The sequence below is a fragment of the Pleurodeles waltl genome, chromosome 5 (assembly GCF_031143425.1).
Source record: "Pleurodeles waltl isolate 20211129_DDA chromosome 5, aPleWal1.hap1.20221129, whole genome shotgun sequence".
Taxonomy (NCBI): domain Eukaryota; kingdom Metazoa; phylum Chordata; class Amphibia; order Caudata; family Salamandridae; genus Pleurodeles; species Pleurodeles waltl.
Genome location: NC_090444.1, coordinates 1,370,632,347 through 1,370,657,166, shown reverse-complemented (window position 1 = coordinate 1,370,657,166; position 24,820 = coordinate 1,370,632,347). Strand labels below are relative to the sequence as shown.

General features: G+C 43.2%; 1 protein-coding gene across 1 annotated transcript in view; it reads left to right on the top strand.

Moving 5' to 3' along the window:
• Positions 1–24,820, top strand: part of LOC138296482 (uncharacterized) — a 1,064,486-nt gene that overhangs the window by 429,563 nt on the left and 610,103 nt on the right. Inside the window, exons 33-35 of the mRNA XM_069235627.1 lie at positions 3,354–3,485; positions 9,303–9,412; positions 16,630–16,726. Coding sequence (XP_069091728.1) covers positions 3,354–3,485; positions 9,303–9,412; positions 16,630–16,726 — 339 coding nt within the window. The remainder of the gene's footprint in view (positions 1–3,353; positions 3,486–9,302; positions 9,413–16,629; positions 16,727–24,820) is intronic.

Below are 24,820 nucleotides of genomic sequence, written 5' to 3'. Positions count from 1 at the left end.
CCCTTGCCTGGACAGGTTCAGCAACACTGTCAACCAAATAGCGAAAAAGCTAAGAAAGGGGTGAACCTCTCTACTTGTTGCAGATAAGTTACCCAAAATAATCTAATCCACACAAGTCCAGTGCATCCTCCACAGGGGTTACAGTCCGCTTCAGTATTCCAACGCTCAAGGTGCCTGGAGATCGGGCACATATTATTGTATTCTGCTAGGCACAAGTGACACTTCCGAAGTCCCCGTTTAAATGGGTCTAAACTCGTTCATCATGAAAACAAACTTCTCCAGGTGACATAAGCTCAATGTGCCTTGTATTCACCATAGGAAATTGACACAGCTCAATCCTCGCAGCAGTCCTTTCCAACAGAAAAGTTCAGGTGCAAGGTTTGAGCAGCTCCTCGAGTATTTTCTGCCCTGACTTCAGTGAGCTCTTACACTTGCAACTGAAGAAGCCTATTGAGGGTGTGCATCAATGTAACTTTGACCAACTCTTCCAGTTTTGCATTCCTGTACACTGGATTCTCAAATGTGCTTGGAATTCACTACTGAAAGTCATAAGATTGGAATAGCAGATATCGTCCTTGGGAGCGGTCGGTACAAGCCTTCCCAAATCACTGCAGTTCCGAGTTCAAACAAGTTATTTACAAATTCCGTTTCTCGGTTGCTATTATTTTCATATTGCCATGTAGCCACACCCTCATGTACAGGTTGACTTTCTCCGCAGGAACGAAACTTGAGAGTTCGGTGCTGTTTCATAGCTACTTGTATTGTGTCAAACGTTGAGAGCTACTTTTATTTGTTAGACAAAAACCTGATGTTACTTTCTTTATTAAGGGATGCACAGAATACTTATCTCAGTGGAGAATGTGATACCCCGAGGAGCAACTTTATGAAGCTGATAGAACCATCAAACACTGTTCATCTTAGCACAGCCTTTTCCTGTAATCAAGCTTGGATCTTGAAACATTATCCAAGTTCTGTATAAGTAAATTATTTCCCTCTTGAGAAAGAAGGCGGCCAAAGCACGTCAGATATAAAACTCTCTAACAAGCGTTTTCCCCACAGCACTATAGAAACCTGTTGCAAGTTCGAGCTATTAGGAATATCTCTTTTATACCCAGACTTGTAGCTGAGAGAGATTTTCTTGTACTTTAGAAAGGTTTCACACAGCTTTCATAGGGCATTTCAGGTGCTTGTCACAGTCCAGAACCTCAGGACTTTTTGTGAGAAACAGATTGAATTATTCAACAGAAATCTTTGCTAGTACAGATCTTGCTTACAGATGAATTCGTTTTAAACAAGAGAAGGAATTTGCCCATAAAACAGTTGCAGTTTTATTGGAAAGGTTTCTGAAGAGTTTCACATATCTGGCAGGATTATTTTGCTTAGATTTAGATTTGCCAAGTTTATTGTGAAATTTAAGGACAGTTTTGCCTCTGCTATTGATGTAGATATCTTACTCAACTCTTCTACAGTAACTCTTTACGGTAACTCTACTCTTAGGGTAACAAAGACTTCTCTTTCAACTTGAAAATATTTCTAAATAGCAAAAGTTCCAGTAGTGTGGTGTTGCTTATTTAAATAGTCCTGTAAATATGAGATCTGAAAGTCTGATATTTCTATAAACGATTGGTGCCCTGCATAAGTTGTCATTTAATGGATCTATGGCAAAGTTATTAATTGCACAAAAGGGCCTGATTTAGGTCTTTAGTGGAGGGACTACTCTGTCACAAACGTGACGGATATCCCGTCTGCCTTATCACAATCTCCATAGGATATCATGGGATTGTAATAAGGCGGACGAGATACCCGTCACGTTTGTGACGGAGTATTCCCCTCTGCCAAGACCTAAAGTAGGCCCAAAGTTTTCCTCGGTTATGGGTGTTTTTTATGTAGTGAGAATTAGGTGGGTACTTTTTAAAGAAGATGCCTACTGTCTGGAATAAATTGAATTAGCACATAGCTATTATATCAAGCCATATGATTTGTGTGCTAGAAGGATTTTGATGGAACAGGGTGAGGGTCGAACAGTAATGAATTGCTCCTGTGTAAGGATTTCATTACGAGGAACCTTTTAATTGCCATTGGACTGGCAACATGTCACAGAGATAAACTGGTTTTGATGGGTTTAACATTTGCTTACTTTTGGTTAAAAACCTCTTACGATGCAGTTCTTATTACACCAGTGTGACAGCTGTGAAGCAAATAACTTCAAATGTCCAGGCCAAGTTAAGTCAAAAGAATACATTTTAATGCAAGAATTTAGACAAAAACAATCAGTCATTGGAGTGATTCTTGGAAACATCACAGATTTATTTTTCTTTCCCCAGAGATTGCAGCTACTTCTGGGAAAAATAAGGCATGAACAGGAGAGTCTGATTCCCACGATAATTTCTCGTTCCTAAAGTGACGCTAAAACCCAGTTGTAATCCCTTGGTAACACTTCCCTCCCAGAGTTACTAAGGCCCATATTTATACTTTTTAGCACCGCATTTGCGCTGCTTTGTGACGCCAAAACGTCGCAAACTTACAAAATACAATTGTATTTTGTAAGTTTGCGCCGTTTTTGCGTCAAAAAGCGGCACAAGTGCGGCGCTAAAAAAGTATAAATATGGGCCTAATACTTTTAAAAGGAGCTACTAGGAGGATTAGTGGGTCACTTAAAATTAGGTCATATGTGTGAAAGGAGGGGGGGGCTAGGAATGTGTCTCGACACTTCTGCAACTGAGGTGGAAGGAAGGGCTGATTCTGTTACTCATACATGCATCATTCTAGATTTTGATAACATTAGAGAACATGGGGTTAATTTACGCACTTCCTGTTCCAAACATACTGGCTTCAGACCAGACTTCACCTGCACCACATGTGCTTGCCCACCAGTTAACATGACTGCCTTCAATCTTCTGCAAATTATGTTTAACTTTCTATGATCAACACTGGATATTTTTTGATGATGCATGAGATGGATGTTTGTTTGGCAAGGCCTGAAACGTAATGTGGTTCCAAACTAAAAGAGTTGTTGGTGTTTTACAAATGTTCCTTGACTCATGAATGTAAGGTCCAATAGCTTCATGTTTAGCCTTCATAGTATTAGGTGTGGTAAATTTTTGTCACATTGTGCCATGACTGATGTGATTACCTGATGTCCAAGGTGTCCTCCAATAATCTTATATTTTATCCAAGACTAAAATGTATTAGTGGCTTCTTAAATGTTGCGACACACACACACACGCAATATATTGGTAGTCAATGTTGTAGGATCAATATTGTTGCAAGTTGATATTTTAGACCTCACTATTGTGACTGATGATTGCGTGAAGGCTGTTTGACTCCCTAACCTTATCCTTTTTCATGGGCAGATTGGGGAGTACTGGTCGGAGTGCCTCGTTTGGAATGACAAGCTGAAGGACTGGGATGCCTACATTCAAATGGCGGGGCAGATCAAGTTCTATGAAGATATTTTCCCACTGCTGCACAGACTTGCAGCTAAGGTACTTGCATGTGTTAAACATTTGTGAATGTGACAGCCGCCCAAGATGTCTGGCTACATTTGGTACTTGTTGCAAAATGTCACTGCAGTAGCTATAGCTCTGTCACTTTTTTAAAGGCAGTTATGTAATTAGGACACCTAACTGCATACTACTGAAAGGTATAACATAACTTAGCTCAACTCTCTTTAGTGACACAAAGAATGTTAGCCTATCAGTAAGTGCTTGAGAATGAGGCATCCCTTCCTTCCAAAAGCAGCAGAGGATATTCTTCAAATTCAGCCCTGCTTACTCCAGAATTATGCACCATGGAGTTGTGCTTATTCCTGCACATGGTGACGAACCATTGAACCTTAATGTCTTCCACATTCTCCAGAGATATACAGGGCACCCGGTCACCATGCACTCTTCATTGTTACAAGGTAGGTTCTCAAGACTGAGTAAGGTGGGGGAAAATGTAGGAACCCTGACCTTTTAAATGCAATCTTTCTTTTCATCCACCAATGTGGGAAGGCTGGTTACCGCAGGCACTCATTTTCTATTATCCCGTATGCTGCAACATATAGACATTTTATGTATACTATGTATCACAATCAATACCCAGAAACGTATGTGGGAGCAGAAGTCTTTCACCTCACTAACCTTGAAACAGTAGCCACAAAGTAGAGCAAATTTTGAATCATGACAAGTCTTCGTGGCAGGCGGCTAAGAAGGGAACACCAGGGAGCATATCCTGTTAAAAGCCAGGTACTCCATGTGAGGCTGAAAGATGTCCACCCTCATGATCCTGGAGGAATAGTAGCTCCTGTACATTACCAATTTGTTGCAATTATCTATTTATCCAGCAACAAAGTCATTTGTTTTGGGAGGAGCAAATAACCGGATCTCACAACCCCTTTACAAAGATGTACTCCCTATAATCAGGGAGCCCATACAAAACTATAATAATTTCTGATGAATGTGGCAGGCCCATGATGAAACATGACATCTAGGTTGCTGTGTGAGGGGGTTTGTAATCCAAGGGTCCTTGCTGTACACGTATACAGGGATGTTAAGGCTTCCCACAATCAAGCTGTTTCCCGTTGGGACGTCATGAAGTATTTTGAGTATGTACTTGTGGCTCTATGACTGTGTCTGGGGGCTACATTTCACGATAGCACATCTCCCTCTCGAGACTTACCCCTTAATTGAAGCTATGAGAAATGGGCATATTGTCAATTGCAGTTTGTAACAAATTTGATATATAAGATATGCCCTTTGCATAGTTTAAAAACAGCTGTTCAACAAAGCAACTTTGCTTTTATGCAACAAGGGCAAGAACTTTACATCCACAGTAGGCCTTGCAGCTATTTCTAGAAATCTAAATAGGTCAGTGTGTTATCAACTGCAGATGTATTGAGAAAACCACCAATGGTATGTTCCCTGATTAGAAAATAGGTGATGGTAATGTTCTACTTAATCATCCCCAGGATATCAGATAATATCATTTTCCTGAACATTAGATACTAGACTCAAAATAATTTAGCACTAACTCAAGATTTAGCTTTAGTGGGTTACCTTTGACATATAACTCAAGGCACAAGAGTTTAATTTATCCTAGGATGCATAGGAAGGCAGATGTTGGCAGAGGGTGACGTGAATAAGGTGAGGAAAGTGCTCAGGTAAATCCTGAACCCTCGCTCTTTGCAGCCCCAGCACCAAGGACACTTACACTCGGTCCCCACTTCAAGTGACTGCTTTATCTGTCAACAAGCACCTATTCAGTGCTCGAAAGAGTCTTATTTGATTGGGTCCAGCTATTTTTAATATTTACTCGTCCCTTGAGTTGACACTGAACATGTATTCTGTTCAGTAGAAAAGTGGAGGGACAATAAGAGATACCTCTAAGTCTTGTTCTTATGTCACATTTGCTCTGTGTTTACAGACTGAGGTCAAAAGTCCGTTTTTCATAAAATTAATGTTCCTTCTGGCTGCAGAGTTCCAGGAATTTGCAAGGTGAACTGTGTGACCTGCTGCTTAGAATGTAAAATAAAAGGATATAGGGTGTTAGGTTTTTCCTAACACACAACATTTAAATGATTAAGACAACTGTGCAAACATTTCAAAATATATTTCAGTAGTTGTGAAAGCCCTTTTTATATTTCTGTGTGATGAAAAAATATTTTAATAGGATGAAAACAAATTAGTATACTTTACATGTTGGTGTGCAAAGGATATGTTTTCTGAAACCCAATTTTCACAGACTGTTAAGACACTATGGCCCTCATTCTGACCTTGGCGGGCGGCGGAGGCCGCCCGCCAAAGTCCCGCCGTCAGGTTACCGTTCCGCGGTCGAAAGACCGCGGCGGTAATTCTGACTTTCCCGCTGGGCTGGCGGGCGGTCGCCTTCAGACCGCCAGCCAGCCCAGCGGGAAAGAGGCTTCCACGATGAAGCCGGCTCGGAATCGAGCCGGCGGAGTGGAAGCTGTGCGACGGGTGCAGTTGCACCCGTCGCGTATTTCACTGTCTGCGCAGCAGACAGTGAAATACATGTAGGGGCCCTCTTACGGGGGCCCCTGCAATGCCCATGCCAGTGGCATGGGCACTGCAGGGGCCCCCAGGGGCCCCGCGACCCCCCCTACCGCCATCCGGATCCCGGCGGTCCGACCGCCGGGATCTGGATGGCGGTAGGGGGGGTCGGAATCCCCGCGGCGGTGCAGCAAGCTGCGCCGCCGCGGAGGATTCAATGGGGCGGCGGTACACTGGCGGGACCCCGCCAGTGGTGCCGGTCCGACCGCGGCTTTACCGCCGCTGTCGGAATCCCCATTGGAGCCGGCGGTGCTCCCGCGGTCCTCCGCCCTGGCGGTCAAAGACCGCCAGGGTCAGAATGACCACCTATGGGCCTGATTCTGACCCTGGCGGCCGGTGACCACCAGGGTCACCGGCCACGGGAGCACCGCCGACAGGCTGGCGGTGCTCCGAAGGGCATTCTGACCGCGGCGGTTCAGCCGCGGTCAGAAAGGGTAAACCGGTGGTCACCCACCGGTTTACCGCTGCCCTTCTGAATCCTCCATGGCGGCGGAGCGCGGGTGCCGCGGGGCCCCTGGGGGCCCCGCAAAGTATTTCAGTGTCTGCTATGCAGACACTGAAATACGCGACGGGTGCCACTGCACCCGTCGCACCTTCCCACTACGCCGGCTCAATTCTGAGCCGGCGTCCTCGTGGGAAGGTTGATTTGCCCTGGGATGGCGGGCGGCCTTTTGGCGGCCGCCCGCCAGCCCAGGGCAAATCTCAGAATCACCGCAGCGGTCTTTCGACCGCGGTGCGGTGTTCTGACGGGGTTACTTTGGCGGGCGGCCTCTGCCGCCCGCCAAAGTAAGAATGACCCCCTATATGGTCTTATCAGTAAAGCTGCAAGTTAGTTGAGAGGTTTTTGGACATTTCTTGTAAAGTTACTGTGTGTAGATGACAGTATGTTACCACATCATGGTTTAGTAATATATTTATCAAAATTTAGTGTTTAAACAAACTGAGAAACACTCCTGCCCTGATTGCAATGTTGTTAGTCAACTAAAAGAAGTCCTAGGTTATGTGGGCTAGATCTCATGGATATGTGGGCTAGATTCTTATGATGCATGCAGCAAACTTTAGTCTACTTAATCAAACAAAAGAGTTTTTTTGTACCGCAGAAATGCTGAGCTCACATATTTGAAGGTACAATCATATGTGAGAATTAAGAAAAAGGCGACTCTGTAAACGTTTTGTCTAGGATCACACAATTTGAGACCTGTTTACGGGTCAAGTACATTACAGTTAGGCTGAGTAGATTATTTAAGTTACTCGACCTGCAGGTCCAGTAACATTTTTATGATTTTTCGAGCCCTGTATATGCTATTTGAGCTGCAACCACTCACGCCCACATTAAGCTTGTCCTGATGATCATCCTATTATCTGAAAGGATCGCAACGCCGTTAACAACATATACAGAGCCAGCCTTTTTTCTTTTATCGTATATTTAATGGGTTGCACCTCTGCTAATGAAATTGTGATACAAACATTGCACTTTTGAGTCACATGATTTGCATCTTTGCCTGAGCACTTTCCTCACCTTATTCACATCACGTTTTCTCAGAAAGCTGCTGTACTTATCTTTTTTAATTGTTTTTATTAATGGATTGCTACATATTAAAACATTGTTTTGATTTGTATAGCTTGTTGGGAATTGTATGTTATCCTTTTTCCCAAGGAACCACTGTTGCTCCATAGTAATACTTACCCCAGGTCTCTTGATACATAGGGTTTACCTTGTGTTTTATGAAATCTCTTTTTTCTGAATCATTGGAAAACATAATTGAAAAAGACACCCGGATTGTTTTACATTGAATTAGGCAACCCTAAACACCAAAGCAATATTATGGCTGTTCTCTGGCCCTGCAGAGTTCTTTGACTTCCCAATAGCATTCAACGATTCAAAAAATAAGATTAGGCAGATAGTTTTCTAATCTCTGAGATCGAAACCATCAAGTTTAGACTCAGACTGAAGATAGGAGGGCAGCCCACCAGCCTTTTATGTCAGTGGAGACTCTGGCCTCTGCCCTTGTGGAAGACCCCCCCCTACCATATTTAGAGAGCCACATCTCCCTGGCAGGGATTTATGTGATTAAAATAATCTACCAGTGTGGCAGAAGCACATTTATCGCTGGTGAGTGACAAGCAAGATGCCTTGTTTATTCGGCCTGCTCAGCATTTTCCTTAGCTTTATTTATATAAAGCACAAGGAAAATGTCCCTGATGCATAGAAGTTCTTGTGTGCCCCTGTGAAGTAAAAATTAGTAAGAGGAACCCAGTCTTACATAGGTTAGATCAACCCTCACTGTGGCCTGGCGGACCAGTGCCCATCTCAAGATCAACTGATTCAGAGGGGAATGAAGCCAGCTTAGGCTACGCTGGTGGGAAACCTTTGGTGCCCCCTCCTCCGGGTGTGGGAGAGGAACTGTGAGTTTGGTGAGGAGGGGGTATCCCCATTTTATAGCACTGCTCCTGTCACCCAAACTCTATATGAGCTCCACAGGCTGGGAGCAGAGTGTAATTTGATAATGCTTAATCATGTTTTGAGTTTTCATGTATGATTTGTGAAATAATGGTTGATATAGTAATTAGAGAAGAGGCACATTTTGTAAGGATCTTTCCTATTCTGGTTCAGATTGTCATTTGGCTTTTTTCTCCCCTTCTTCTTTATCTACAGCATTCACAGTGATACCGGAACAAGCCAGTTACTGTCATATGTTAGCAATTTTTATCACACTGGTGTACAGCAGAGCATGTTGTCCCTTGTTTCCCTCTAAAATTGCTATGTTAGTTTGTTGCTTCAAACTCTTTGAAGTTCAGCACTAGCCAGTGTGAAAGGAATTTAATGCGAAGGGATAACTATAAATGCATAATGAAACAGCTTTTTTAACACAATATTGGTTTGTGCTTTGAACACTACTCCTTAAGTAGACCCTGCTCTCTTCCACCTCATTCTGACTGCCATTTTAATGCTGAAACAGGATTCTGAGTTTTGCAGTAGGTAACATACATCGGCAACTTTCCCTAGACAAGTTACGTCAATATAAAGGTGATGAAATTTGTCTGAGGTAAAATGGTTGGAATGAGACAACACGGAGTAATCAGGCGCCTATCGAAAAATCATGTTATGACTTATTTCGACCTGTGGAACTTGGATTGGGCGGGTAATACCTCACCTACCTTATCCTGTGGTATGTAAATAACGCTGCTTTGTGTGGTTGTTTCATTCTTGGCTTTTATCAGTGTCTTATGTTCTTTTCCTTCACCCTGTAGGAAATCCGTAATCGCCACTGGTTACAAGTCATGGCAGTAACTGGCAGCTCGTTCCCACTCGAAGCCAATGTCTTCAAAGTTTCCCACCTATTGGATATTGGATTGTTAAAGTAGGTGTACGTCGGCAAGACAGTGAACAAATCAGGTCTTTGTATCAATCTGAGACGTGTGTGTGTTTTAAAACCATTGCTCAGCTAGTTGATGTTTAAAGAAGGCGGAAGAATAAATTGTGATCATTCTCACATGATTTTGCTCCCAGAGATCCAACCGCTCGGGCATGAGTACGCACATATTCACTGAGCAGCAACTACTATCTGGCCCTATTGCAGTGAGTACCTGGTTCTGGACACAGACTCCTTTCCGTACACCAAACTTCAGAAGGCACGGGTTACCAGCAGCATCAGTGTGAGAAAGGGCATTACTGAGCGCTGAAGGCAACTCTGGAATATTACTTGCAATAATATTAGCCACATACTTCATGGGGCAAGCAAAGCAAGTTCGCCTCTCCAGTCGGGACGAACGTGCACAGGTCGCATCTATTGATTAAAAAGCCACAGATTTTTCAGCTAGCCCTGCAGAGTCTACCGCAGTTCCTAGGCACAGTATTTCTCCTCAGCAGCACATGCATCTGCGTAGAAAGAAAATCATTGCCACTCCCTCAAGGCTGCTTTTCAGGAATGGATGACTGATGGATGTGTAGCTCTTAGCTCATAGAGTCGTAAGTGCCTCCCCGTTCCCTCAGAGGATTCCCTTATGTTTGTGTGACCAGTACAGTTCTGGTGCAAGCAGAAATGTAGTACAGAGCATCCATTGGGGTAAAATAAAGAGGGAGCACCATTGAAATTATGTATGCCAACTTCAAAATCTGCAGAACACAAATTTATACCCTCTACCTTCTCATGAACTTTTGTTCTCTGTTAGCAATGTTTTCTTATCTCCCACCAAACGAGATAGAGGCGATATTTATTCTAAACTGCTGTTAAAAGACACTGTCCTTAAGCAGTCTGGGGCAGATCAGTTTTTCCCTGCCTTAGAGAAGCTTTAAGACTTTTTTAAGCAGGGGAAAATATTAAGTAAGGTCCCTATATACTGAAACGTCAAGCTAAACAGCGTTTGCTAACTTTTTTGTTTCTTTTACTTCTCTAACAATTTTAGCACAATGTGTCAGATCACTTAACTTAGTAAAAAGTAAACAAAACATCATGTAATCGTAAATTGCAGGGGAGGTTTCAATAATGAGAAAGATAGTCATGGAAGAGGGAGGGGAAGGCAAATTATATATGGCTTTAAGTACCTCCTGACATTCATTGAAAGGCACAGAGGACTTCCGTGATCATAGAAAGGAATGAGTCTGACGACCAAATTCCATTTTTAGGGTCGTAGAACTCTGAGATGACTTGCAATATCCTTATAATGCATAGCAGGGGATTCCTTATTACTTATCATACCTTGCTTAAATCCTTGATGTGTTGCTATTTCATATGAAAGAGACAGGATATATGCAGACATGATGAATAAAAGTAGAATATGTACAACAGAAATGAACACACCAAAGACCAGTTAGACTTTTGTTGCAAAAAGATGCTAGAATCATTTAAAAACGTTGGAGCTCAGAACGCGTAGCAACATGTAGAGAAAATATGTCTTTGCTATAAGTTGCTAACGGGAAAAGATGAACATCTTACCATAAATCTCTTATTTCTGCTGATCACTGTTCATCTAACAAACAAAGCAGAAGAAAAGGCGAGATTTGTATTGTGTGATTAAACAGCAGCTTCAATTATGCTCCATGACCTGCCTTTCACCTGGCTATAGCAGCAGCCATTGTGATGTCAGAACTCAAAAGTAATAGGAAAATTTGAAACCAGCTTTTATAGAGTGATTGCAATCTCCAATGTGTTATAATACAATAAAGATAATTATATGTATACTGAACAGGGTATAAATGGTCAAGGAAAGAGGGGAAGTGTCACTTGAACAAAAACCATTTTAAGTCTCTTCTGAAAGCTTCAAAGGAGGTAAAAGTTCTCAGTAAAAGGTGTGGTGAGTCCCAGATCTTTGGGGGTACTTCTTGAGGAAGAATGTTTCTTAGTTTTTTCTTTCTTTATGGAATCAAGTGGCTTCCAAAAGAAGAGAATCAGTGTTTCAGAGTCTTCATTGACTTCCTGAGTTGCACAACTTCTCTGAGCTAGATAGTTTGGAATGCCACTGTGGTGAGCTTTGTGGGTGATGTAGGCTAGTTTGATTTACTTCTTTTTTTTTTACTAACTTATATAAATGTGAATATTTTGACAAGGAGTAAAGAAAACATTTCCCCATGGAGAAAACCCTTCCCATCGATAGCCACCAGTTTTTGGAATGTTCACTCTATATATCCACCCTTAAAACAAATCTTTCTCCAGCCCTTGGCATGAGTAAATCTCCAAATGTTTTCAGGACTAAAAGTTCAGTAGATATACACAAACTCACTAGTTTGTGACTGTTAGGCCTGTCATTGAATGCTACTAGTGGGCCTGCAGCATATATTGTGCTACCCACTTAAGTAGTCTCTTAAAATGCATCTCAGGCCTGCCATTGCAGCCTGAATGTAGCTTTGAATTGCCAATTCGACATAGCAATATAACTCCTTGCAAAGCCTTAAACATCTCTTTTATTATATATTAGTCATCCCTAAGGTAGGTCGTAGCTAGCTCATATGGCAGAGTGCATTATAATTAAAAGGTTGGCTATGTATGTTTGAGTCTTTCCTGTCCTGGTAGCAAAAAACTCCTAAATTTGTTTTTCACTACTGAGTTCTACCTGTCCCATAGTATAACATTGGGTTGCCTTAATACATGTAATAAGTGCTAACATTTGATTGGGGTCAGATAAGCTTTGCATATTTGGTATTTATGAAATTGTAATTTAAAGTCCTCTCTAGTGGTAAAGTCAGATTTTAAACTACTATTTTAAACTGCCACTTTTGGAAAGTTGTTATTTTCCTGCCCTCTGCCATGTGGTGCCTGCAGCTGCCCCTGGGTCACATGACTGGGTGTATTTAGCAGTTAGGACTTTGTGATTGCCAATTCGTCTTGGCAATATTACCCCTTGCAAACCTTAAACATCTCTTTTATTATTTCTTAGTCACCCCTAAGGTAGGTCCTAACTAGCTCATAGGGCAGAGTGCATTGCAATTAAAAGGTTGGACATGTTAGTTTAAGTCTTTCCTGTCCTGGTAGTGAAAAACTCCTAAATTTGTTTTTCACTACTGAGTCCTACCTGTCTCATAGCATAACATTGGGTCGCCTTATTACATTTAATAAGTGCTAACATTTGATTGGGGCCAGATAGGCATTTCATATTTGGTATTTATGTAATTGTAATTAAAAGTCCTCTTTAGTGGTAAAGTCAGATTTTAAATTACTATTTTGAACTGCCACTTTTGGAACGTTATTTTCCTGCCCTCTGCCATATGGCACCTACAGCTTCCCCTGGGTCACATGACTGGGTGTATTTAACAGTTAGGACTTTGTGAATTCTTTCCAACAGTCACACAAAAGAGGGATTAGGTGTGCCTGAATGGGCCATCTGCTGGCAGGATGAGGGGTGGGCGGAACTGGGCACAGCTCTACTTGCAACTGAATAAGCTGTGCTCTGCCTTCACACAAAGGGCTTGTGACTACTACATTGTCGCTGCAGCCAGAGTGGAGTCAGGGCAGGGAGTCAGAAAATTCCAAGCACTTCAGAGATGAAAAAGAAAACCTGTAGAAACTTCCCCTACATCAAAGAAGGTGCCAGGTATAAAAAATAGGGTTCTCTGACTCTTCAGTTCACTTTCTAGACCTGCAGAAGGACTCTCAAAGGGATGCCTGCTGCTGTAGCCTACTTACTGTGTACTACACAAGACTGTTTTTCTGCATTTGGAAAGACTTCCTTGCTGCCTGGAGTCCGCCTTGAATCCCCAGAGGCCTGTCCTGCTTTTCGAGCCTTGCTCCATCACCTGAACCCAGGACTGCTAGAATGACCCTATAAGCTAGTTTGCTGGCCTCCTGTTCAGAGCCAAAGGGACATAAGAGGCCCCCACTATCTTGAACCCGCACCTGGACCCAGCCTAAGTGATTCCCACCCCCCTTGTGGTGCCCCTCCAAATCTGGACCCTTGGTGATAGTGGTGCTAAAGGTACCCAGATAGCAAAAATCCAAACTGTGGAACTTAGAGAATGTTTGGCAAAAAACTGCTCTGGGAACCAAGGGAAAATACATCGTTGGTCGGTCTGACTTTGCGGCTGTTCCCACTATGTTCTGCTCTGCATCAGCAAATCCTGTTCAGCGGTCCTTCACCAAAAGGGTATCGGCCTCCTGGAACTCTTGTTGGCTACAGCCTTCTGCCTTGTTCCACTGGGGATTTTCCACTGCCATAAAGTCACTAAGTCTGAATGTAGAAACTTCATGGTAACTTTGTCCAGTGGCTCCCCGACAATGACGCTCCTTCCTCGGACACCGTCTGCAGCCTTGCCCCTCTGAACTTCACCTTCTCTGAACATTTTTCTTGAAAATTCTTTCAAGTCTGAAGGTAGTCAGGCTGACCTGGTCAAACTCACTTTTTGTATCCTACCCGCGCTACATTTCAGCCAGACTTATTTTACAACTTGGGCTGGTCTCACGTGACTGGATGTCCGTGGTTGGTGCTTTGATTTTTTTAGACACTAGTTTTTACTAAAAACTAAAAAAATGCATAACTCTGATTCTACTGTTTGGATTTTTGTCGTTTTAGTGTCAAATAGTTTATTAACATGTACTCTATTTTTCTAAATTAGTGTGGGATTTTTCTTGTGTTGTGTTTCCACTTTATTACTGTTTGTGTGATCATAAAAATGTTACACAATGCCTCTAAGTTAACCCTGACTGCTCTTGTGCCAAGCTACCCAGGGTTAAGCACAAGTTAATTTAGAGACTTTTTGTGGTTCACCCTGCCAGAGATTGTGGCTGTTACTTGACCAGTACTCACACCCGAGTCAACCAGCAATCCAATTTCTCAGAGCGAAAGTTTAATAATTTTTGTAGATCCACCCTAGAGCACCCACCAAACTGTCCATAAGAGCAGATGGACGTTTTGCCGTTGTGGAAATTCCAATGTTCATAGTAGTGGGAAATTGTGTTCTGTAAATCAGAAATGGGATTTTACAGTAGTAAATTAAGCTGAGTGTGCACCTTTGCAACACTTTGGCACTTAACTATATTTATGAGTGGTCCCCAAGAGATTAGAGCTGATGTAAAATCTTCAGGTACTTCTTTCATGTTTTGTCTTCACCCAGACTCGCCCATCTAAGAGACAATGCTCCAGTATTGTAAAATACAAAACTGAATTTTCTTTTTTGAAATCCAAATTTATTTATTTTTTAAATAGAAAACAAAAGGCAACAACAATACAGTGAGTACAGTAAAGCGCAAGCACATTGGCTGGGCCCGTACATGATGTGCAGTTGGTAGCCGAATACCCACCACCCCGGCCCGGGGCAAATCATTGTTTAGTAGTTCAGTCCACAATGTGCCCTCCACTTCCCCAGACCGCCTCGTACTTCCAAAGACAGCCCCTCGCCTCATAAATCGTTTTTTCTACTTGAGAGCACCAATCCATCCCCGCTCGCCACTTCGTGACGGAGGGCATCTCAGGACTTTTCCATTGTTGCACAATGTCTCGTTTGGCCACTAGGCAGGCCAGCCCAATGAAAGTTCTCTCCATTCGGGCCCCTTCCAACTCCTCCAGAAGGCCCAGAATCACCACCTTCACCTTCACATTCAGATCAATCAAGCACCCCAGCACCGTAGAAACTTCCCACTCACTACCCCCTCCCAAAAGGGGTGCACCTCTGGGCACTCCAATGCAACATGCAGGAGATGTGCCCCCACCTGACCACATCTCGCGCATCCCGCAGGGGTCCCAGAACTCATGTGTTGCAAGCACCGCAGAGTGAGGTATGTCATGTAAAAGTAGTTAATCTGCACCATACTCAAATGTGCTGATGTGGCCAGCTCCCTGGGTGCAAAGTATGCCTTCCTCCAGCTGTCCCCCTCCAAGTCGCCCACCCAGGCTGCCCACCTGTCGCCTAGCCCGGCAAATTCATCTGGTGCGTTAATGAGTAGGGAGCAGTAAGTCTGGGTAATGGCACCCCTTCCCAGTTTTCCCATCAGGAGATTCAAGAGGGCTGTAATCAGGGAGGGACATGGCCGAAGACAGGTGAGTTCCCAGGGCATGATACAGCTGGAGGAAACAGAAGAACTGAGTGTAGCCAGTGCATAATGTTCCTTCAGCTGCTGGAATGACATAAGCCCCTCTGTGTTAGTCACGTCACCCATATAAGGGGTCCCATTGTTTAAATCCTTCTAATTCAGCGACCTGTCAGAACCACGTGCCCTGCCATAAGGGTGTCAATTTAGTGAGGCGTCGCTCCCACCCCGTCAACTGCAGCGCCGCCCTCCAGCACTTCACCGCCACCTATGTGCAGTGAGGGGCAGCACAGGGAATCCGGCCCCCGTATAGCAGTTCCAGGAGACCCTCAAAGCCCGCATGCCAGATCTCCAGCCGGTACCGGATCGTCCCAACCCCCGTTGAACCATTCATTGATGGGGACCGTCTGGGCCACCCGCTAGTAGATGTACAAGTCCGGAATTCCCATTCCTCCTTCATATGGAGATTTCAGTGCCGTGCTGAAGGCCACCCTATGTCGCTCTCCCGCCCATATAAAGGAGGTAAGTTTGGAAGTAAGGGATCGGAACCAGGCCCAAGGGACCAAGTACGGAAAGTTTGTCAAGACGTACAACTATAGGGGTAGACAGATCATCTTGAAAAGAGCGGTGCGGCCCAAGGGGTGCAAGGGGAGGCATCGCCACCTGCCCAGGTCCGCAGGCAGGGTCCACGAAAGAGGTTGGAAGTTTAGTTCCCAGGCCAGCTCTGGGATCGTTGAGATGTGGATTCCCAGGTATTTGAAGGCATTACGCCTCACCGGGATGGCGGGGCACCATTTGTTTCCTAAAACTCAATATTCTATGTAAGAAGTACATGCTTTGTTAATTTCATATTGCCTGCTTTGTAATATAGCTTTATTATATATTTAAACTTTTCAACAGCAAGCTTGATATGTGGAGCTCTTTTTTTACCAGTTTCACCCTCCTCTCCCACAACATAGGCATCCTGAGCCTCATGTTCCCTTTTCCAAAATGGTTTAATTAATTTTATGTTTGTTTTAAGTACTTTAAATAAACTCAATGAAACCATACAATTCACCTTGCTAATTATAATAGTTGTCAGATAATGCAAGATGGTCTGATACAATTAATGTATGCCACAGATTTCAGGATGAATTGGTCTCCATTGCGAAGGCTGCCAGGAAGGAACTAGAGTTGGAGATTCAGATGAGAAGAGTGGAGGAGGAATGGACTGAGCAGGTAATTATATATCACAGAGCCTTTGGGTGCCGAAGTGTTTAGGTAATCATGTCACCCCCCAAAAAAATGTTATGGCCCTTGATCCAGTTTCTTTCTGCCATGCCTAGGATTCTCCAGCCAGGCAGACATTCCGAGTTCATACCCTGAGCGTACAGCTATCTCTCACCAAATATCTGTGTCTTTGCCATCAATGTCTTCACATAGCTGTACATCTTCCATCTTCTCAAGATTAGTTCCCCTGTTTTTGTTCTTCTATAAACACCCGCTTTAAGTATGACGTGGCTGAAACATGGGATAAAAATGAAAACTGATACATTTTTCTTCAACTTTTTACAAATTTCTTTCAGACTCTTTACGGAACATACTTGGTTATGGTTACTTTATTTATTAAGCACAACGTTCCTCATAGGTTTCTTGGTGCTGTTTACTTTGATTTAAAGCTGTATAAAAGTTGTTGAGCCATATGCACCACTGCTCGCACTTTTGTGAATTTTATGCATTGTCCCTGTGTTGAAATCTGCCATTTTGGGCACCACTGTAATGAATTCCATGCCGTGCATAAATGTTTCAGAGTGGACATAAAATATATGAATAATATAGGAATATTATCTAAAATTAATGAATATTACAGATTTAACGATGAACAGAAAATAGTCAGATTATTTGTATTTATACAGCGTAAGTACATAATTGTATAGTTTTATCCAAAGGTACTTGACACAGCTTTGAACTTTGAACTGGATTTTTTCCTATGTCTATTCTCATTAAGTATCAGATAATATAATCTGCATAGTAGCAGTACGTAATCTACCATCAGTTCAGAATTCCTGTGACATGAGTTGCATTCCCAAACTACCAAGATCCACAAGTTATTTCATGACTGGAGACAGAGTTAAGGAACCTCAGGAAGAGAGATTGCTTTGGGTAAAACAATTGTATATCTACATTTGATGGCTATCATATGCCTTCATAAGCCTTACAACTTTCAAAGGAATAATCATGGTTTTTCATATTGCATTCCAAAATTATTAGTTAACAGAAGATCATATTATATGACACTGGCCCATAACATTTTCCAAGGGTGATTTTTCACAAATGCAACAAGCCCTTGCCCAGTTAGCAATACTTTTACCCAAGCTGTCATGTCTATACTAGTGCAAAACATATTTTAACATAACCTATGAGTTTCCAAATGATAGTGACATCACGCCCCGCTGCTGATAGTGTACCCCAATGGAATGATAAAACTAAAAAGAGTGCTATTCTCACGAAAGCCCCTGAAACTATGAACAGTACAACAAAATGCTTATGACACCTCAGGTGCCTTTGCCTTTATTGGAAATATAGTTGGGGCATGTAGGCAATATGACTGACAGGCTATAGGGGACGTAGTCAATGTCTTAATGTAGGCCGTGGCTGAGCTTCTACACAGCCTAAACAGAAGGACCCAAAACAGTAAAGCTATTTTTTCCTAATGCATATCCTCTACTTACCTATGATAGCTTAGCCCCATCAGCAAGGCAAACCCCCAGGGACACGTGTTGCGTTATGATGTGTGTGATCCAAACACCAATAAAGTTCAAGAACCAACTAAACATATAAAGCAAAAATGTGTTAATCAAAGGCAAATAGGTAAAATTCTAAAAAAATTATAAATCCTCAACCAGCAAGTTATACCTGTACTTATGGACCAAGGAATGCCATGTCAAAAGTCAGTGCAGAAAAGAGATGTTTCTGCCTGCTCAAGAATTTTCAGGGTGGTAAAACCCAGTCTAGTGCATCAAACCAAAAGGCTGTATGCAGCGAGGCTATGCTGAGCTCTGATATCAGTGATTTGAAGGCTCATGGAACCGGATGCACCTTCTGGAAAAAATATGACTCTATTATGGTACATTTTCATAGGTTTAGTTTGAAGAGGGTTTCCTCGGTCTTCCAGCAGAAGTGTGTGAAGCTCAAAAGTACTTGAAAAGGATTCTAATGACTGAATTTTCGGTATTGTCTCCCAAAATTTAAATAGCATATCCCAAAGTACTCTTAGTTTCCAGATACCGCACTTTCATTTCAGTGGGCAACACATATCCTCCGTTCCCAAGACTTTTCATCTTCGGGCACTTCCAGGCTCAACAGGAAGGCCTCACTGCAAATCAAAGGCTTTCTCAGAAATTAAGTCTCCAGTATTCCTGTGAGTGTGTTCAAGAGACTGTCTTCCACAGTCCTGAAAGAACTCAAGTCCCTTAAACCAGAGATTTAAATGAACTTTGAGTATACCTCTCATAGCATGTAGACCAGCAAGGCAAAGTATGTAATCGTTCGTCAGACAAATTAGGAAGTCTTCTTTCTTCATTGCTTCTTTCCAGGCTTGTCTCAAGGGGAAGTGTGTTCAACCTGGATTGTTAACTCCTTTCATGCAGCGGATGGCTTCGAGCCCTTTGATGCAGCGGCGCTCATGTGCACAGGACAGCTCTAAGCCGTCTTCACCAGTGACCAAAAATCCCCCTGGCGCAGGCATCAGAGGCATTTTCTGTTGCTAAAAACTGCCTAAGAAACTTTTCAGTGAAATAGTGATCAGCATGCTTGGCTAGGTCAGCTAGGTTTCCCTAAGTGCCAGCTGAGCTAGGGTCCAAAATGTAGAGCTACCCACAACAGAAAAAGAGGGTCAGTTTTCGGTGAAAAAATTTACAACATCCATGTTGTGTCTTGGCCCATTTCCTGTCATGGGCACTAGGTCTAACCACACAAGTGAAGTACCATTTTTATCGAGAGACCTCCGGAATGCTGGGTGGAAGGAAGTTTGTGGCTCCTGGCAGTTTCTAGTACTTTCCATTGCAGAAATGTGAGGAAATGTGTTTTTAGTCAAAGTTTGAAGTTTGCAAGGGATTCTGGGTAACAAACGTGGTGAGAGCCATGCATGTCAGCCCACCCTGGATACCCCTAGGTGTCTAGTTTTCAAAAATGTACAAGTTGGCTAGGTTTCCCTAGGTGCCAGCTGAGCTATGGTCCAAAATCTAAAGCTGCCCACATCCGAAAAAGAGGGTCAGTTTTCAGTGGAAAAATGTGCTGCATCATTGTTTGCATTTTGGGCTGTTGCCTGTCTTGGGCACTAGGTCTACCCATACAATTGAGGTACCATTTTTATTGAGAGTCATAGAACAGTAGAACATTTGTTATTACCAATTGGATTTTGCTGCGTTTGTGCCTTTCAAATGTAAGCTAGTATATAAGAAAAATGACATTTTGAAAAATACCCTCTAAATCATACGCTAGTATGTGTGACCACAAATGTGGAGATTTAAAAATAACCACTGCTCCTAAACTTCATATCTTGTGCCCATTTCGTTAGTACATAAGTTTCCTTTATACCTATTTTTCACTCTACCTGTTTCGCTATAAGAATTGGTCTATACTTGGTACTGAATGAAAAACCATTGCATGGTGCAGCTCAGTTGTTTGCTTTGGGTACCTTGAGTTCTTGGAGAACCTACAAGCCCTATATATCCCCACAACCAGAAGGGTCTAGCGGACGTAATGGTATATTGCTTTTGTCAAACGACCATTGTGACAAAAAAGTTCTCAATGAAAATGTTGTCACAAATGGCTGTTTTTTCCTACTCATTTTCAATATTTCCACAGATATTTTCCTTGGGAAAACCTTGAGGCATCTACACATATGACTCCATGCTGAATTCTGAATGGTGTCTATGTTTCAGAAATCTATAGCTTTTCTGGATCACCCATGGGTTTCACACTGGTTTCTAGCACAAACTGGAAGTACGTTGAGAGCACAAAAAATAGGGAAAATAGGCCATTCAAAAGAATGCTAAAACTCTGATAAAAAATTAGTTTTTTTGATTAATCTGTACATGTTTCTGAAACCTGGGAAGATGGTGACTGCAGTACAGTAAACCGTTTGTGGATGTCATTTTTAGTGAAAAAAACAGACATTTTTATCAGGAGCACTTTTTTCATATTTTTCTTTAAAAATTAATTTTGCTATATTTTGCCTATTTTCTCAGTCCCCTTCCAGGGAAATCCACAAACCCTGGGCACCTTTAGAATCCCCAGGATGCTGGAAAAAAGGACACAGATTTTACGTGGATATCTTATGTGGACAAAAAGTTATGAGGCCTAAGCGCGAATTACCCCAAATGGCCAAAAAAAGGCTTACCACTGGCCAGGGGGTGGGCGGCTTTGGGCAGTGCTAGGTGTTTGAGGACTAGCAGTGAAAGGGTTAAATTGGACAGACATATAAGCCATTGCGAGGCCCACTTATTCTCCTCTAATCTCCTGTACTTTAGCATGGCATCACACAAGCTTTGAGATACTGTTGTGCAAATCTCACAGAGTAGATTCTGTAAGGGGATCATCTGAACCATTAAATTCAAAACTTGTTTACTTCATTACTAATCATATCCCTTGCAGGAAAAAGATATTCCTCACATTTAGGATTCCACCCGTGGTAAAAGGATCAGAGTATGTAGAATGAACAGCTATCAGGAGTTGTGACTCCAGTTAATTCATATCTGAAATGCCCAGGACCATCTTGAACTACTCAGCTTCCTTCAGTACCTTGTGAAGCTTTGAAGAGTAGGTAGTCTATTAGGTCCACTGGTATATTTATGTCTTAGCTAGCTTTTGTCACTCCTCTAAACCTTCCACTCTCTTATCTACATGAATGATAAACCATTACATGTCTCATAGTCATTTAACAGATTAAGGTATGTAAGAAATTGGGTTATTAGTTCTGAGGAGTGGCAACCCCACTCAAATAACAAACACAGTCCTTGTTGGGGTGTACCACAAAAATCACTAAATTAATCTGTGCTTAACCCTATGGTAGCTTGGCACAAAGAAGTCAAGCTTAACTTAAAGGCAAGGTGTAAAATATTTATGCAGCACAGAAACAGTAAGAAAGTGAAAACACAACACATGAAAAATCACAAACCAGTGTAGAAAAATAAAGTCAATTTTGAACAATAAAATTATATCAGTATGATAAAAAAAATAAAGGTAAAAATAGCCCAAGAAGCACAAAGAGCTACTTGATGTTGTCTGCTCGCACTTGACAGGGGAGAAAGTTACAATTTCTGGCTAATCACGATGGAACTTGGGTTGGATACAGGGGCCAATTTAGTCCTGCTGAGGAGTTACCTTATTAAGTCCAGCGCAATGAGTTCCATTCACATTGGAGGGGAACTTGAGGAGGAGGAGGCTTCTGACGCATAGAGCAAGTCAAGCGTTGCGGATGGTTGTTGCTGTAACCCAGAGAGCCAGTCGTCACTGGAGCTTCACCTTGATGGTTGCTGCGGGCCATCATTGCTGTAGCGGTAAGTGCAGGTCTTACAATGCCTGTTGTTACGCACTGTCGCTGTTGGTGTGAAGAGCAGGCTGCCCTGGAGCTTTGTGTTGGTGGTCAGTTCTTAATGCAAAAATTGGAATTCACAGTCGTGAGGAGTCCAAACTTAAAAAAGTTCAGCTTTTCTGGAGGAGGCGTTCACAATGATGCCAGCCAAGGGTCAGGACCTGTTGGGGGGGGAGTTCCTTGGATCCATGACTCACTCCAGCAGAGGCCAGCAGCAGGCACAGACAAGTCAGGTAGGGAGGCCTCTGGAAGCTTGTGTCTCTCCAGATCACACAGTCTGACCCTTGGAGGCACTCTACATTGCCTGGTAGCAAGGCAAGCAGGCCCAATCTTCCTTCTTCAATTATCAACGCAGTTATTCCAGCAGCAGGGCAGTCCTTCTTCTGAATCTTCTACAGATCCAGGGATGTTCTGATGAGAGGTTCAGAGGTCTCATTTGATTACCTGGTGCCAGCCTTTGAGTGGGGGAATTCTCTGACCTACCCTCAGAACTGGTTCTGGTCAGTTCTTCCCCTGGGTTTGGCTCTAAACTATTTAGGGTGACAAAAAGGAAGGGCAGGCCTGGTGTCAGGTTGTGTGTGCTGCAGGCAGAGCCCTTTGAAGTGTAATCAGGGCAGGGTACAGCTCCTCCCCAGCCATCCTGTCAGGAAGACCCAGTCCCCGCACAACCATGCCTCCTTTGTCTCTCTGTCTGTAAGCAATACACAAAGTACCACTGGAGAGCCATTCACAGTCTTGTAAACTTACACACAGGCAGATAGGCACATTTTGTTTGGGGCAGAAAAATGCAGACTTTCTAAAGGTGGCATTTTCAGAATTTGAACTTAAAGTCCGACTTTATAACTAAAGAGGATTTAAAATTACAATTTGAGTGTGAACAGCATTTCTCCATTTAGTCCCAAACTTAAGCTAGCACATATTAAGTGTAATAAGTTAACTTAATGTTAGCCTATGGGAGAGATGGCCTTCAACAGTGAAACACACATTTAGGAGTTTTTCAGTGCCAGGACATGTAAAACTTAAACACACATGTCCTACTTTTAAATACAGCCCCTGTCATGTCTAGACAGGACCACACCCGTGGGATTATAAAACAAAAATGATTTTCCTACACTAATAACTTTGAGTCTAGCGGGGAATAGCAGCATGTATTGGAGCCCCATGGATCGTAGTCATTGTTTGACTTCCGTAAATGTTTTACAGCGCTCCTGTACTCTGTGCGTATAATCAGGGTATATGGCAATATTATGTCCCTCGTACTGCGGCATCGCAGTTTCTCTGGCTGCCCACAGTATTTTATCTGTCTCTATAATTCATTAATCGCGCAATTATAGGCTGCGGTGGGGCTCCCAGTATTGGCAATGGTGCTGGTGCCCTATGGACCTGTTCAATTACAAAGTGTGTGGATAGATGTTTCGGTTTCAATACGTCAGTCACCCATTGTTCCAGGAATCACTCCATGGATCCGCCTTCCACGCGCTCTAGGAATCCCAATAGACGTACATTATTTGTAATTGGCCTTCTGCATCTTCGTGTAGTTTTTCTAGGAGGGATGTGGTGGTGTTCAAGCACTGCACATAAGTTGCGGCATGTCCGTGATGTTGGTTTTGACTTCCCCAACTTTATCCACCATTTACGTGGATCAGCCCATAAGAGGTTTACTTCTCTAGATAATCTAGCAATCTGGCTTTCAAGGGTCGGTCGCAATCCCTTTATCACCTCCATCATTTCAGCCCTCGTTGGCTTTGTTGATCCCACTGGAGGGTTATCAGTTGCGTCGGTTCCCTGCTGAGTAAATCTGTGAGTAACCTGACGGGCCTCACATATTGTGTGATGGTGTTGCTCGCTGCTTGCTCTTGGGCCTTGTCTTTACCCATGCTGTTCTAATAGTATCGCCTTCCTCCGTATGGGGTCAGCAGGTAGGTAGTTGGTATATACAGGCTACTGAGAAGGTGGGTACTGAGTGCACTCTTTCTCTGCCTTTATTGGTTTGGATTGGTACAGCAAGGCTTTCAACCCAGGAGCGCAGTCCTCAGATCTCAGTGACTCTCCGTCGACATTCTTAAAGCACAATCTGATTTGGTCCTGTCAGGTTATGAATATTCATTTGTATAGTGTTCTTAGCTGTGGGGTGAAAAGCTGTACCCCATTTCTCCATCACCCACCACGCTCTTTCGGACTATCTTAAAAAGAGCCATGTATTCCTTGTCTTCCCTGCTCAGGGGAGAACTTCTCCGGGAAGTTCTCGGCATATGTAATCTGGCCCTGATTTATTGATGCTCTTGTATCTCCGGTAATGCCCGCTATAGCACCCACGTGCATATCTCAGCAGCACTGCGCTCCACTTTCTAGCCCCTGCTGCTCCAGTGACCTAAATGTATCTAGGGCCACACTCACCACTTCCTACCTCTGGTGAGGGTTCTCACTCATCTTCAGTGGTGCCGCATCTGATTTGGCGCCTGACCCAAACAGCACTTCTCGTTGCAAATCCCCAGCTGCATGAAGTCCAGAGCAGACTGTTGTATGAAAGCTCTGGCATTAAGGCTCCCTTGGCACCACACAGTCCTGCCCAGTGGCCGAGGAGAGTCTCCACCATCAGCACGGCTGTGTTTGTCAGACACTGCGCCGCTGACAGTTGGTAGGCGGAAGAAGGTGCCATACTGCAGCGCTCACCGCTTCAGGCCAGGACGCCTATCACAACCAGTCTTCCCTAGCACACTGCCACTCAGTGTGGG